Source organism: Sorex araneus, chromosome 6, assembly GCF_027595985.1.
Source record: "Sorex araneus isolate mSorAra2 chromosome 6, mSorAra2.pri, whole genome shotgun sequence".
Classification (NCBI taxonomy): Eukaryota; Metazoa; Chordata; class Mammalia; order Eulipotyphla; family Soricidae; genus Sorex; species Sorex araneus.
Window position 1 is genome coordinate 105,766,250 of NC_073307.1, and position 14,830 is coordinate 105,781,079.

The 14,830-nt window shown below is 38.0% G+C and overlaps 1 protein-coding gene across 1 annotated transcript; it reads right to left on the reverse strand.

The window, feature by feature from the left end:
- Positions 1-1,802: 1,802 nt before the first annotated feature.
- LOC101537787 (olfactory receptor 52P1-like) lies at positions 1,803-2,738 on the reverse strand. The gene has a single exon (XM_004621201.1). It carries the CDS (start codon positions 2,736-2,738, stop codon positions 1,803-1,805), a length of 936 nt encoding a protein of 311 aa, XP_004621258.1.
- Positions 2,739-14,830: the final 12,092 nt, after the last annotated feature.

Genomic DNA, 14,830 nt, shown 5'->3' on the forward strand with positions numbered 1-14,830 from the left:
TATATTAGGATTAGATAGCTCTCCCAACTTATACTAATTATTTTTATTTCAGAAAGGCATTTCTTCTAATGAAAACCTTACATATAAAGCCCCATTTTAGCATATGATTTTTAATAGATGCAAACTAATACAAGTGAGAGACATATAGGTGGTAATGAGTGGAACTGGAGCTACTCACATTTTTGCCTGTGATTCAGAAGTTCCTCTCCTTATTGGTAAGTGGTAAAGCATAGTAACTGAGAAGAGGTGGTGCAGTTATTAAAGATTTTACTAAAACCTCAATGATAGCAGTATTTGAAAAGACATTGATCACTTATAATAGGAGGGCAGAGACCATCAAATATTAGACTGACAACACAATTGTAAGAACTATAAGGCTGCAAGGATGTTTGAATGTTTAGGTAAAGCATATTTGTTATGTGTAGATCAGCATCCTGGTAGAGAAAATGAATCTTAAAAAATCAGTGAAGAGGTTAGAGTACTTGTCTTAGGTGTAGCAGACTTGGGTACAATTCTTTCTTGGTACAACATGGTACCATGAACTCCAAACAAAGTGCTCAGAAGTAGCCCCCCAAGCACTGCCAGGTGAAGCCCAAACCCTACGACTACCAAATTCCAAAAAAAGATATGAGTGGATACTTCTGAATAAGATAACTCATTAATCTTTTCAGAGTATCATGTAAAGGGCTAAAATTACACCTATGTTGGAAGATGCTTGAGAAATCTCTGCCCCAAAAGACCACAGACGTGCCCTTATGACATTCTTCCGCTGTTTCCAGGTTGATAAGTAGTTAAATCACTGAATAACCAATCTACTTACATTTTTAGAACTCATAGTAGAAGTGAAATTAGATATTTCAAGAACTACAGACCAAATTGGCATAAATGAGGAACTAAAGACAGTGATAAATATTGAAAGAGTATTAAGATATAGAGATATTTTTACTGCCTTTAAAGTCACTATTGTAATTTTGAATATTGTGCTAAAATGGGCTATGCTCTTTTTCAATGGCTTTCTTTTAACTTTAATTATAAATTGGTCACTCTGATTACAAACTTTACATTTGCCATATATCACAGATTTGATAGCCACATTTTAATAATTTTATATAATTCTCATTACAGTTACTAAAAACATTTCAATACAAGTCTTTTGAATTAGTTAACTATGCATATTTCCTCTTGCAAGGAAAAGTTATATCAGCACTGAATCATGGGTAGATGTATATACTCTTCCACTTGATTTTTGGCATAAATATGAACGTAATTACAGTAATTTTATTGATACCGAGAATATGCTGCATTTCCAGCATATCAAAATTTTAGGTGAAATGTCCAATTTTCTGATGAGTTATTACATGCCTTCTAAGGTGTATCCAAAGGTAATAAGTATGCCAGCATATTATCTTTCAACAATAAAATACTAGTTAGATACACAAAATAGGAGAAATAGAAAAACTTAAGCAAATGTAAATTTTCCACCAGACAAGGAATTTCAAATTATTTACAAAGAATTGATATATAATTCATGACAAATGTAGATGTGATTCAAGAGATTATTCATGCTTTAAGAGTACTCCTGTTAGACATAGCAACATAACTAAAGCTCTCCATAATTAGTTCACAGTTCAATTAGTAAAAATAATTTTGTCCTTTATGTAAACCCAAACAAATTTTCTTCCATATTATATTCTTTCAACAGCTCATGTGGAGATGAAATTGGATCTTGGATATTTTGACCACATTGTCGTCTGTTCTCATTATTCATCAACCCACAGAACAATATTGATGGAACTAACAGCTTATGTCGTTCCTTTGAACAAACATTTGAATACCTTGTCACGTATTTCTTTCATTTTTATTCCATAGATGATGGGGTTGAGCATTGAGGGCAGAAGAAGATAGAGATTTGCCAGGAGAATATGGGCATGTGGAGGGATATTACGACCAATGCGATGGGTGAGAGAGGAAAAGAGTGCAGGTATATAGGTGACAAGGATGACAAAGATGTGAGCTGAGCAGGTATTGAGGGCTTTGAAGGTGGCATCTCGAGAATTGAGACGTACCACAGCCTGCAGGATGAGACCGTAAGAGAAACCAATGAGCAGCAAATCAAGTCCCACCACAAGCAGAATCACAAAGAGCCCGTAAATACGATTGGGTTTGGTATGGCCACAGGCCATTTTCACCACAGCCATGTGGTCACAGTATGTATGAGGAATGACCACATGACAGAAAGTCAACCTTTGTAGTAGAAGAGGCATGGGAAGAACAAGAATCACACCCTTGGTTAGGGCCAATAGTCCCAAGCGTCCAACTAAGGAATGGCTCAGAATTGTGTTGTAGCGTAATGGCTCACACACAGCCACAAAGCGGTCAAAGGCCATTGCAACAAGTAGTGCTGACCGTACTACAGACGCTCCATGAATAAAAAACATTTGAGTGAAACAGGCATTGGGAGCTATGTCCCTATTATTGAACCAAAAAAGGCAGAGGATCTTGGGCAGTAGAGCCAGTGAGGATATAAGGTCAACCACCATCAACAAGGCCAGAAGCAGGTACATTGGTGTGTGAAGTGTGGGTTCTGTGGCTACCAGGAAGAGTATAGCACCATTGCCAATGAGTATAGTCAAAAATATCGAGAAAAAGGGAATAGATAGCCACAAATGTTGTGATTCTAAGCCAGGTATGCCCAACAAAGTGAAGCTCACGAAGCTGGAATGGTTGAAGATTTTCATAGTAGTTGGTTGGATAAATACCTGCCAATGAGACATACAATGTGAATTGTTTTGACTAGTATAACTTTGAATAACTCGTGAGAGGAAGCTCATAGAAAGATTCAAAGAATATTTATTTTGTATCATGGAGGTTTTCAATCTAGATCCAGGCCTACCTCAAAGTACCTATACTACTCATATCTTCATTTTGTTACCAGTCATCAGTTTACCAGGGATGCTATAATGGAAATTTACTCTCTTTTCCCAGTTCAATAATTCAAATTTCAATTTTTTCTGAATATCTAAATAAGAATAGGAGGAAACATTTAACTGTTGATTAAATGATGACAGTATCTTAGAGAATTATGATCTCTTTCACTCCTTATTTTAAGAATGCTGAGTTGTTGAAGAAAATCTTTGACTTACCTGATTTTCATGTGTTTTCCTTTTATCAGAAATCCACTTTATTATTATTATCCAGTTTCTTCCCCAAGGTCCTCTATTTCTTAAGACAAGTTATGAAAGACATGTTGTCCAAAAGGAACACTATTAAACGGTCACCCCCCACTTCTACTATGCATTTATGTGCTTGGTGGACAGTTATCTGATGCAAACACATTTTTTTACATCAATATTGTCCTTCATATATAGAATGAATTGCCTTTACTGATGCTATACTGATTTCAAGGGCTGGAGGGATAGCACAGCAGTAGGGTGTTTGCCTTGCATTCGGCCGACCCAAGTTCGATTCCTCAGCCCCTCTTGGAGAGCCCGGCAAGCTACCGAGAGTATCTTGCCTGCACCGCAGAGCCTGGCAAGCTACCCATGGTGTATTCCATATGCCAAAAACAGTAACAACAGGTCTCAAAATGGAGACGTTACTGGTGCCCACTCGAGCAAATCCATGAGCAATGGGATGACAGTGACAATGATACTGATTTCAAATTGGTCCATTGAACTGCTTGGTAGTTCTCGTTTATTATTTCCTATCATAAATTTAGCAGAACTTTCTCTTCTCTCTTGGGATTTGTAGACACTATAAAAATAATTCAATCCTGGTCCCTTCTTACCCATACCTACCTGTATTGTACCTATTGTCTTTCTTAATACATTGTTCACTTTACCTATTTAGTCTTAGTTCATGCATATTAAATTTATACTTATAGTTTCTATTAATGGGAATGAATGTTAGGAGATTTAACTTTTAGATGAAAAATAGGAATTCCTGAGTTACTGCAGACCTCTTGGAGGGTGGTTATTGATTCCTGGAAAAAGGAGATGCATATATGAGATGTAAGTGAGAAAAATGTGCTTTATCTTATATTTCTCATGGAAAATTAAGCCTTTATTATAAATGAGAGAAGATGTATGAACCAAGAGACAGATAGAGAGGGTGGAAGGGATAGAAAGAGAAAGAAAGAGAGAGAGAGAGCATTAACAATCAGGACCAAAAATACTGATTATCAGCCTGAATGGAGTTAACATTGTCACTAGTATTTTGTAGAACATACTAGTGAGAATAATTCTTCTTCTGGAAAATGGTGATACTAGTTGAATTTAGAATGAAATTTACACCTCGTGCCAATGAATTCTGACATGAACAGAGGCATTTATCTAGACATAAAGAAAGTAGTAATTTCCTAGTTACGATAAAAGTCTACTATAGAGTTGGGGGCTGGAGCGATAGCACAGCGGATAGGGCATTTGCCTTGCACGCGGCTGACCTGGCTTCGATTCCCAGCATCTCATATGGTCCCCTGAGCACCTCCAGGAGTGGTTCCTGAGTGCAGAGCCAGGAGTAACCCCTGTGCATCGCCAGGTGTGACTCAAAAAGCAAACAAAACAAAACAAAACAAAAGTCTACTATAGAGAACATGTGTCACTTGCACGAAATATATCCTTAGAATTATTTGAATCAATCAATTCAATAAAATTGCTATAGGATATCATTTTCAGGACTATAGTTAAGGGACTTACGTGCATATATTCTTCATTATAATAAACTAAATAAGGTCAAATATTTGTAAAATAGCTGCTTTATACTTATCCATGAACAATTGACTTCCAAGTAAAGCATGAAATGATAGTAGATTCTGCCTTAACAAGTCCTTATGTGAGTTACTGGGGTAGATAAACAATCAAAACATTTCCTTTCACACTTTGATCCTATTAGAACATTTTGTCTTTCTAATCCTCCAATGTGCCACTTTCCTTCTCAAAGTCAGAAGATGAACTTTCTCATTATGAAAAAAAAAACAGGAAATAATATATTTTTTTCATTTCCCATCAGCAAAATAGGGCCCACTGCATTAATATCCACACAGTAACTCTTTCTATTAGGATGGTTGAGCTGCTCATTTCTATGTAAAGTTTGAACAACTATTTCTGAACTGAATCATATTTTTCCCTCACAGAAAATCTTTTTCTGTAATTATATAATTTTCCTGTCCAGCTGACTTACTTTTTTTTTCTAGTACTTCCTACTTTTTTGAATTAATACTATAATCCTAATCAATGCACATTAAATTTGCACGTGAGTTACTAGGGGAAAAAAAAACAACCAACAACAACAACCCTGCACACTAGTGTTTCTTTTTCTCGTTTGCCTATGGTCTCCTTGTCACCATTAGAGTGGCTATTTTGCACTGCACTGTAGCACTGTCATCCCGTTGTTTATCAATTTGTTCAAGAAGGCACCAGTAACATCTCCATTGTGAGACTTGTTACTGTTTTTTGGCATATTGAATATGTCACGGGTAGCTTACCAGGCTCTGCCGTGGGGTGGGATACTTTCGGTAACTTGCCAGGTTCTCCGAGAGGGACAGAGGAATCAAACCCAGGTCGGCTGCATGCAAGGCAAATGCCCTACCCACTGTGCTATCACTCCAGCCCTAGAGTGGCTATATTGTCACTAAAAATATAAGTGAGGGGCCGAGAGATGATACAGGGATTAGGGCACATGCGCTGCATGTGCAGGACCTGGTTTGATCATTGGCACCACATGTTCTTCACCCCAGCATCCCCAGATATAGCCTTGGAGGTCCTGAACACAAGAGGGGATGGCTTTGGTGGCCTCAAGGCATGTTAGGGCCTAAGCAGCATCATATCCTTGGAGCCAAGCATTGAACAGTCAACCTGGTTGACCAAGTATTAACGACAGTGGCCTCCGCATCAGTGAAGCATTGCTTGGGAGGTTCCTCTCACAAAGAATTCTAAAAATAAAATGTAAAAATATAAATGATTTGACACAATCCTCTGAAGCTTCCTATTTTACAAATAGTAAAATTAAGCATGTTCATTTGCCATAATGTATTCTGGTCATTAATACAGGATACTTTATGATAGTAAGTATCATTGTGACCAATTGAAAAAAGCCTTAGTTTACTAAGCAGGGTTTAGGGGAAGGTCTTAGGTGAATAATGAAATGGAAAAGAAAAAGTCTTTCTCTAGTCATAGTGCTAAAGATATATTGGCATTTTGGTGCCAGGTATTAACAGTACTATAAATCATTTCACCATGAATTTTAAAAAATAAACAAAAATTGGGTCAGGGAGATAGTAAATGAAAGTGCATGATTGATATGTACCAGACCTTGGTTCACTCCCTGGTACAATATCATTCCCTGAGAATCACTGAGGATAAACGTAGAGATCTGAGCAGTCCCTGAGGCTCTGAGTATCCCCAGATGTAGCCGTGAGGGTTCCTGAAATTATAGTACCTGAGTACTGAACCAGGGGCAGGGGTATTTAAGTTATTATCAGAAGTAGCCCCGGGTCCACCTGCTTGAGAATCTCACAAAACACATGAAATATATGACTTCAGCTCACCTGTTTATCTTTTACCATATTCCTCTTTACTCACTTCCTTCTTGGCCATTTTTTCCTTCTTTAAGAATGACTGATTTGTCATACAGTAATCACAAATTGACTCCTACTGATTTATTTTCTGATTATTCTCTATCCTATTTCTCAAAGTAATTTTGGAATAAGCAATATAAAGTATATTTATTATGTGCTAAGGAGGCAGCTTGGGATTGGAGGAAACTGGGGATGTTGGTGGAGAAAAAGTCACACGGTGGTATTGGAGAACTATAAATGCTTGAAGCAACTGTCTAATGAACAACTCTGTAAATCACAATCTTTTTAATAAAAATTAATTTTTAAAAAAAGAATGATTAAATTGTTCTTGCCTTGAGGAGATGCTCCTTCCATTCTCTTTAGAGCTTCACATGACAAACTCCCTACCTTAAGCCTGTGAATTCTTTAACCTCTACTTTCATCAACAAAATCATAGCATATTTGATGCAACTATTATTTTCTTTTCTGTCCATATGTTTATAGTTTATAAAGTCAAAAATGGGGAGTCACAGTCTTGGTTGGATATCAGAAGCATCTGAGGAGTTATAACTTTTCTAACATTGTGGGCCAGAGCAATAGCACAACATGTCAGGTTCTGCTGACCCTCGTTCAATCCCCAGCACCGCATATAGTCCCTTAAGCCCACCAGGTCTGGTTCCTGAGTGCAGAGCCAGGAGTAAGCCCTGAGCGCTATGCAGTATGGCACCCTCCCCCCATTTTTTTAAACATTCAGACCGTGACAATTGAGCAGTAGCATATACAATTGTAATTATATATTAGACTTTTTTTCTCTGTGCTACCACATGGAGAAAGACCAACATGAACTGACTGAGAAATGATGCAAAAATACACAGGCTTTTCTTTTCTTCCCTTTTCTTGTCTCCTTCCCATTCTTCTGCTCCAACAATCTTTTCTGGAAGGTCATTTTAATTATAAACAGCAACAACAGTTTAATACATGTTATAACTAAAATCAAAGTAACTTAATGGAAGATAATGAATTTTTTTCTTTGCCTAATAGGAGAAAACATTTTTAAGAAGTAATATTGTCATAGCCTGAAATAATAATCATATGAAAAAATGATGTGAATTCATCCTTAGTGGAGGAAACAGGGAAAAGGACACAACATCAGAAAACTATTAAGAAATTCAGTTTTACTGCTCTAATGTTGATTAGAGTTCTGAAGAAAAGATCAGAAGTGGACCCTGACTGATAGATTGTCTTGCCAAATTTGTTTCACATTTCTTTCTTCTTTACTTAAGTATCTCAATCTTATTTTCATTTCTCAGGTCTTATGCAGATTGTGGCAATGTTAAATCTAAATTCTATTGCCGTGGCCTTTGACTAATTTTTTACACCAATAGACTGGTAAAATGGAACAAATATTTTACAACTATTAAGGCAAGATTTAAAAATTACTATAGTAAGGATATTTCTAAATCAATATTTTATATCATCAGGTAAAATCGTATTTACTGCTTCGTGATATAGATGTACCGTATGTTAAGCAGCGATATCTTTTTTGCCAAAGAGAAGGAATTTCTGTGGACAGACACTGGTTTGCAGACCTAAACATAAACCACTAGACTGTATTGCATAACACTATATTGTTTCATTTCTGTAATCAGTTGCTCAATTATTTCCTTCTTTTTTTGGGGGAAGGGGAGTGATGCACGTCTTGCCGTGCTCAGAACTTACTCCTGACTCTGCTCAAGTCAAACTCTTGATGGTGTTTAGTAGTCTGTAAGAGGTGCCAGGTATGAAATCTTGGGTGGCAACATGCAAGGAAAGCACCTTAATCCTGTACTACATGCCCCCTCCATTCTCATTGTTAGTAGGTATTTTATAAGTATATGCAAGAAGCAAAGATTTGTAAACCAATTCCACTTTGTAATATCTAACAATGTTGCGGTGCAATTTAATTTTTATTATCTCATCCATTTATTTTCTATAAATTTGTAAAACTTTCAGAAGTGATACAGTGCTATTAGGTATCTTTTTAGAGGTTAATATTGCACAACTAGCATATAAGTGTCAGTGAAAAAGAATTAGGCGAACTCCTGAGAAAAAACACTTGGGGAAAACATACCTAATTGAAAGTTGTGGAACAAAGGAAACTTAATTAGTTGATTTAGAACTTACCTGAAAATGTTTTACTATATTCTTGTCAAACTATTTCTGGTAGATACAGATCTGTCATCTGAAAGTTATACTTTGATTCTTCCGATGTCACATTTCATTGAAGACTCATTTTCTTTGCTATTGAGTTGATCTTAACCGCCTGAGAATGAGCTTCCTGCCCAAACTCACTCTCTCCTGTGTCTTCCTGGGAACCAACAGAAAGATTTTCTTATTGGATTGGACGTGGGCTCTTATATAAAGGAAATTGTTAACTATTTTGATTTCAGTACAATAATGACTCTCCAGAGAAAAGAGTATGGTTAAAATAGTTTAAGTGTCCCTTTGGGCCTCTGATTCAAAGAGCAACAAGACCTGAAAAAAAATTCTCAGAGGGATGGGAATAATTTGGATCATTCCCAGTTTTCACGAAAGTAACAATATTTTTTGGGGGGTGGGTGTTTGTTTTCTTCTTTTTTTTGCACAAATGTTTTCCTTATCCTTTTGTCTTTTTCTGTTATTTTCTTCTTTTTCTGATCTTTGATTTGGTGAATACTATAGAATAGCTTTGACATTTTATTTCATTATATTTTAAAATTAATTTTATTTTTTGGTTTGGGGACAACAGCTGGAGGTACTCAGGACTTACTGAGTACTCAGTGATTTATTACTGCTCAGGAACCACTCCTGGCAGGGCACAGGGGACCACAAGCAATGCCAGAGATCAAAACCAGGTTGGCTGCATGGAAGGCAGGAGCTGCTGTATAGCTCTCCAATGGAATTTTAGGGACTTTTATTTTATTGATTGATTCATTGATTGATTTTGCTTTTTTGGGTCACACCTGGCGTTGCACAGGGGTTACTCCTGGCTCATGCACTCAGGAATTACTCCTGACATTGCTCAGGGACCATATGGGATGCTGGAAATTGAACCCGGGTCGACCGTGTGCAAGGCAAAAGCCCTACCCGCTATGCTATCACTCCAGCCCTCTTAGGGCTTTTAAGTATATTCATGCTTCATAGACAACAGGCTACAATCTTTGCAAAAATAATTCTACTTGTGAAGATTTCTCAGGTGTTGGTTCTACTATTATTGTCTTGAGAACCCCACCTTGAGAATTTGAATACTGTATGGCCAATTATGGGCTGGAGCGATAGCACAGCGGGTAGGGTGTTTGCCTTGCATGCGGCCCATCCAGTTTGGTTCTTCTGTCCCTCTTGGAGAGCTTGGCAAGCTACCGAGAGTATCCCACCCACACGGCAAAGCCTGGCAAGCTACCCATGGCATATTCAATATGCCAAAAACAGTAACAAGTCTCACAATGGAGACGTTAACTGGTGCCCGCTCAAGCAAGTCGATGAGCAACGGGATGACAGTGATACAGTGACAGTGATGACCAATTATGTTATGATATTGTAAGATGAAGACTATTTTATAAGCTTATATGATTAATTTATTGAGGAAACATTGGTTTGCTAAAGCAGAAATGCTTAAAGTTTTTAGGGATACAATGTTATCATACCTTGTTCACAAATGTAGAGCTAATGTTCATTCATGGCTCTCCATAGGACCCTTTTCTTTCACTCCCACTTTCTTGGATAACACCAGTTCTCTTGTAAAAGTCTAACAGTATGTTTTCATTTACATTGTTTATTTGACAATATTGACATTAGTCAGAGATGCTGATGCAAGTTCTTAAAATTCCACATTTAAAATATGTGCATTCTCTATAATGCTTTGGGGAGTATTGCCATTTTGACAACATTGGTTCTCCCTATCCATGAGCAGGGTATATGTTTCCATTTCCTCATGTCTTCTTTGATTTCATGTAGTAGCATTTTGTAGTTTTCTTTGTAGAGGTCTTTTACTTCCTTGGTTAAGCTGATTCCGAGGTACTTGATTTTCTGGGGCACGATTGTGAATGGGATTGCTTTTTTCATGTCCCTTTCCTCTGCCTCATTGTTTGCATATATGAAGGCCATGGATTTTTGGGTATTGATTTTGTAGCCTGCAACTTTACTGTATAAATCTATTATTTCTAAGAGTTTCTTAGTAGAGGCTTTAGGCTTCTTTAGATATAGTATCATATCGTCTGCAAATAGTGAGAGTTTGATTTCTTCCTTTCCTATCTGGATGCCCTTAATCTCTTTTTCTTGTCTAATAGCTATCGCAAGTACTTCCAGTACTATATTGAGGAGGGGTGGTGAGAGTGGGCATCGTTGTCTTGTGCCTGATCTGAGAGGAAAGGCCTTTAGTTTTTCCCCGTTGAGGATAATGCTTGCCGTAGGCTTGTGATAGATGGCTTCGACTATCTTGAGGAAAGTTCCTCCAAACCCCATTTTGGCAAGGGTTTTCATCATGAAAGGATGTTGGATCTTGTCAAATGCTTTCTCTGCATCTATTGATATGATCATATGGTTTTTATCTTTACTTTTGTTGATATGGTGGATTATGTTGATTGATTTCTGAATGTTAAACCATCCTTGCATCCCCGGGATGAATCCCACTTGGTTGTGATGTATGATCTTTTTGATGAGTTGTTGGATCCTATTTGCTAGTATTTTGTTGAGGATCTTCGCATCAGTGTTCATCAGGGATATTGGTCTGTAATTTTCTTTCTTAGTGGTGTCTTTGTTTGCTTTTAGTATTAGGGAGATGTGTGCTTCATAGAAACTGTTTGGGAGAGTTCCTGTTTTTTTCAATTTCCTGGAAAAGTTTGAGGAAAACAGGCAACAGGTCTTCTTTAAATGTTTGGAAGAATTCGCCAGTGAAACCATCTGGGCCTGGGCTTTTGTTTTTCGGGAGGTTTTTGATTACCGTTTCAATTTCCTTAACATTGATGGGTCTATTCAGGTATTCCAAGTCTTCTTTGTTCAGTCTTGGGAGATTGTAGGAATCGAGGAATCCATCCATTTCTTTTAGGTTCTCCTGTTTTGTGGCATATAGATTTTCAAAGTAAGGATACCCATGACATTCTTCAAAGAAATGGATCAAGCAATCTTAAAATTCATATGGAACAACAAACGTCCAAGGATAGCTAAAACAATTCTTGGGAAAAAGATGATGGGAGGCATCACCCTCCCCAACCTCAAACTTTGCTACAAAGCAGTAACAATTAAAACAGCATGGTACTGGAACAAAGGCAGAGCCGTAGACCAATGGAACAGGGTGGAATACTCCTACACAGAACCCCAAATGTATGATCATCTAATCTTCGATAAGGGAGCAAGAGATGTGAAGTAGAGCAAGGAAAGTCTCTTTAACAAATGGTGCTGGAACAACTGGACAACGACATGCAAAAAAATGGGCTTAGACCTTGACCTGACACCATGCACAAAAGTCAGATCAAAATGGATTAAAGACCTCAACATTAGACCACAAACCATAAGGTACATTGAAGACAAGGTCGGCGAAACCCTCCATGATATTGAAGATAAAGGTATCTTCAAAGGTGACACGGAACTAAGCAATCTAGTAAAAACAGAGATCAACAAATGGGACTACATTAAACTAAAAAGCTTCTGCACCGCAAAAGATACAGTGACCAGAATACAAAGACTATCCACAGAATGGGAAAGGATATTTACACAATACCCATCAGATAAGGGGTTAATATCAATGGTATATAAAGCACTGGTTGAACTCTACAAGAAGAAAACATCCAACCCCATCAAAAAATGGGGCGAAGAAATGAACAGAAACTTTACCAAGGAAGAGATACGAATGGCCAAAAGGCACATGAAAAAGTGCTCTACATCACTAATCATCAGAGAGATGCAGATCAAAACAACCATGAGATACCACCTCACACCACAGAGACTAGCACACATCCAAAAGAACAAAAGCAACCGCTGTTGGAGAGGATGTGGGGAGAAAGGGACCCTTCTACACTGCTGGTGGGAATGCCGACTGGTTCGGCCCTTCTGGAAAACAATATGGACGATTCTCAAAAAATTAGATATTGAGCTCCCATTTGACCCAGCAATACCACTGCTGGGAATATATCCCAGAGAGGCAAAAAAGTATAATCGAAACGACATCTGCACATGTATGTTCATCGCAGCACTGTTTACAATAGCCAGAATCTGGAAAAAACCCGAATGCCCTAGAACGGATGACTGGTTGAGGAAACTTTGGTACATCTATACAATGGAATACTATGCAGCTGTCAGAAAACAGGAGGTCATGACGTTTGCATATAAGTGGATCAGCATGAAAAGTTTCATGCTGAGTGAAATGAGTCAGAAAGAGAGAGACAGACATAGAAAGATTGCACACATCTATGGTATATAGAATAACAGAGTGGGAGACTAACACCCAAGAATTGTAGAAATAAGTACCAGGAGGTTGACTCCATGGCTTGGAGGCTGGCCTCACATTCTGGGGAAAGGACAACTCAGAGAAGGGATCACCAACTTTAATGCAGTCGAAGGCCATGTGGAGGAAGGGAATTGCGGGCTGAACGAGGGTTAGAGACGGAGCACAGTGGCCACTCAACACCTTTATTACAAAACACAACAGCTAATTAGAGAGAGAGAACAGAAGGGAATGCCCTGCCACAGTGGCAGGGTGGGGTGGGGGGAGATGGGATTGGGGAGGGTGGGAGGGATGCTGGGTTTACTGGTGGTGGAGAATGGGCACTAGTGAAGGGATGGGTTCCCGAACTTTGTATGAAGGAAGCATAAGCACAAAAGTGTATACATCTGTAACTGCACCCTCACGGTGATTCACTAATTAAAAATAAATGAATTTAAATAAAAAATAAATAAAATATGTGCATTCACATTTGTGTTTTTACATTTCTTTCTACTTCTGTCCAAATAGGAATGCTTTCTTGTAGTGCTTGTAACCAATTAGACCAAAGATTACTTAAAGAATTCTGTTTTGCATAGGTGTGGAGTGATAGTACAGCAGATAGGATGTTTGCCTTGCATGTTACTGACCTTGGTTCAATCCCTGGCAACCCATATGGTCCCTGAATTTGCCAGGAATGATCCCTGAGCACAGAGCCAAGAGTAAGCCCTGAATAGCTCTGGGTGTGACCCCAAAACAAAGAAAAAAATTCTATTTATTTTCAATAAAAATCTTCCTTTTTGATGACATTCTAACACCACTTTTTTTTTCTTTTTAGTCATTCTGATTTACTGAGACTCGAGAAAATCGATGATCAGCAGGATGATGATGATGATGATGAGTCATTCTGATTTACAATGCTATAGATAATAGGATCCTATGCATATCAATATTCCAACACGTACTCTCCACCAGAGTGTTCACTGTCCTTTCACACGATTAAAGGTTTACAACTCAGGGTGCTAGAGCAATAGCACAGCGGGTAGGGTGTTTGCCTTGCGCGCAGCTGACCCAGGTTCAATTCCCAGCATCTCATATGGTCCCCTGAGCACCGCCAGGAGTAATCGAGTAATTCCTGAGTGCAGAGCCAGCAATAACCCCTGTGCATTGCTGGGTGTAAAGCGAAAAAAAAAAGGGTTTACATATTAAATAAATTTGTGGTTCTGTTTCACACTTTTCATTTTAACCTAGGTACTATTTTATCATAAAAACTTATTTAATTATCAAACAGTATCAGAGAATTCTCATTTGTTTCCCACAGATGTCTTGTTTATTTAGGAGTCATTTTGTGTTGCTGAAATAAGATTAACATTTTGCATTAGTCTCACTTAAGCTAATGGGACTGTCTGATAATTTAAGATCTTTTTGGTTACATATTTGACCCTCTGCCCAGGTATGACCCATATGAATTTTCCATAGATACTCCTTATTTAACTGTTTTGACCAAATTGACCTTTGGGATTCTTATTATGGTTGAATAAAAGGCCCTTTAGCAAAATATATAAAGAAACTTTGATTTATTACTTTGGTTTATTCTTATATTTTATGCCTAGGAGCATTCAATCAGTTTGCAGTGGAGAAAGGGAACATACACTGATTTTGGACTTTGCTTATATTGGCGAGGCGACAGGGGCTGGTAGGAATTCTGGATTCTCAAGGACTAACCCTTTATGATAAATTTAAAGCACATGAGTGAGAATTTGGGCTGGAATGATAGCACAGCGGTAGGTAGGGCGTTTGCCTTGCATGCAGCTGGCCCAAGTTTCATTCCTTCGCCCTTCTCT

What these genes read in the sequence shown, in the direction of transcription:
- LOC101537787 (XM_004621201.1), bottom strand. Translation starts at nt 2,738, where the DNA reads ATGAAAATCTTCAACCATTCCAGCTTCGTGAGCTTCACTTTGTTGGGC.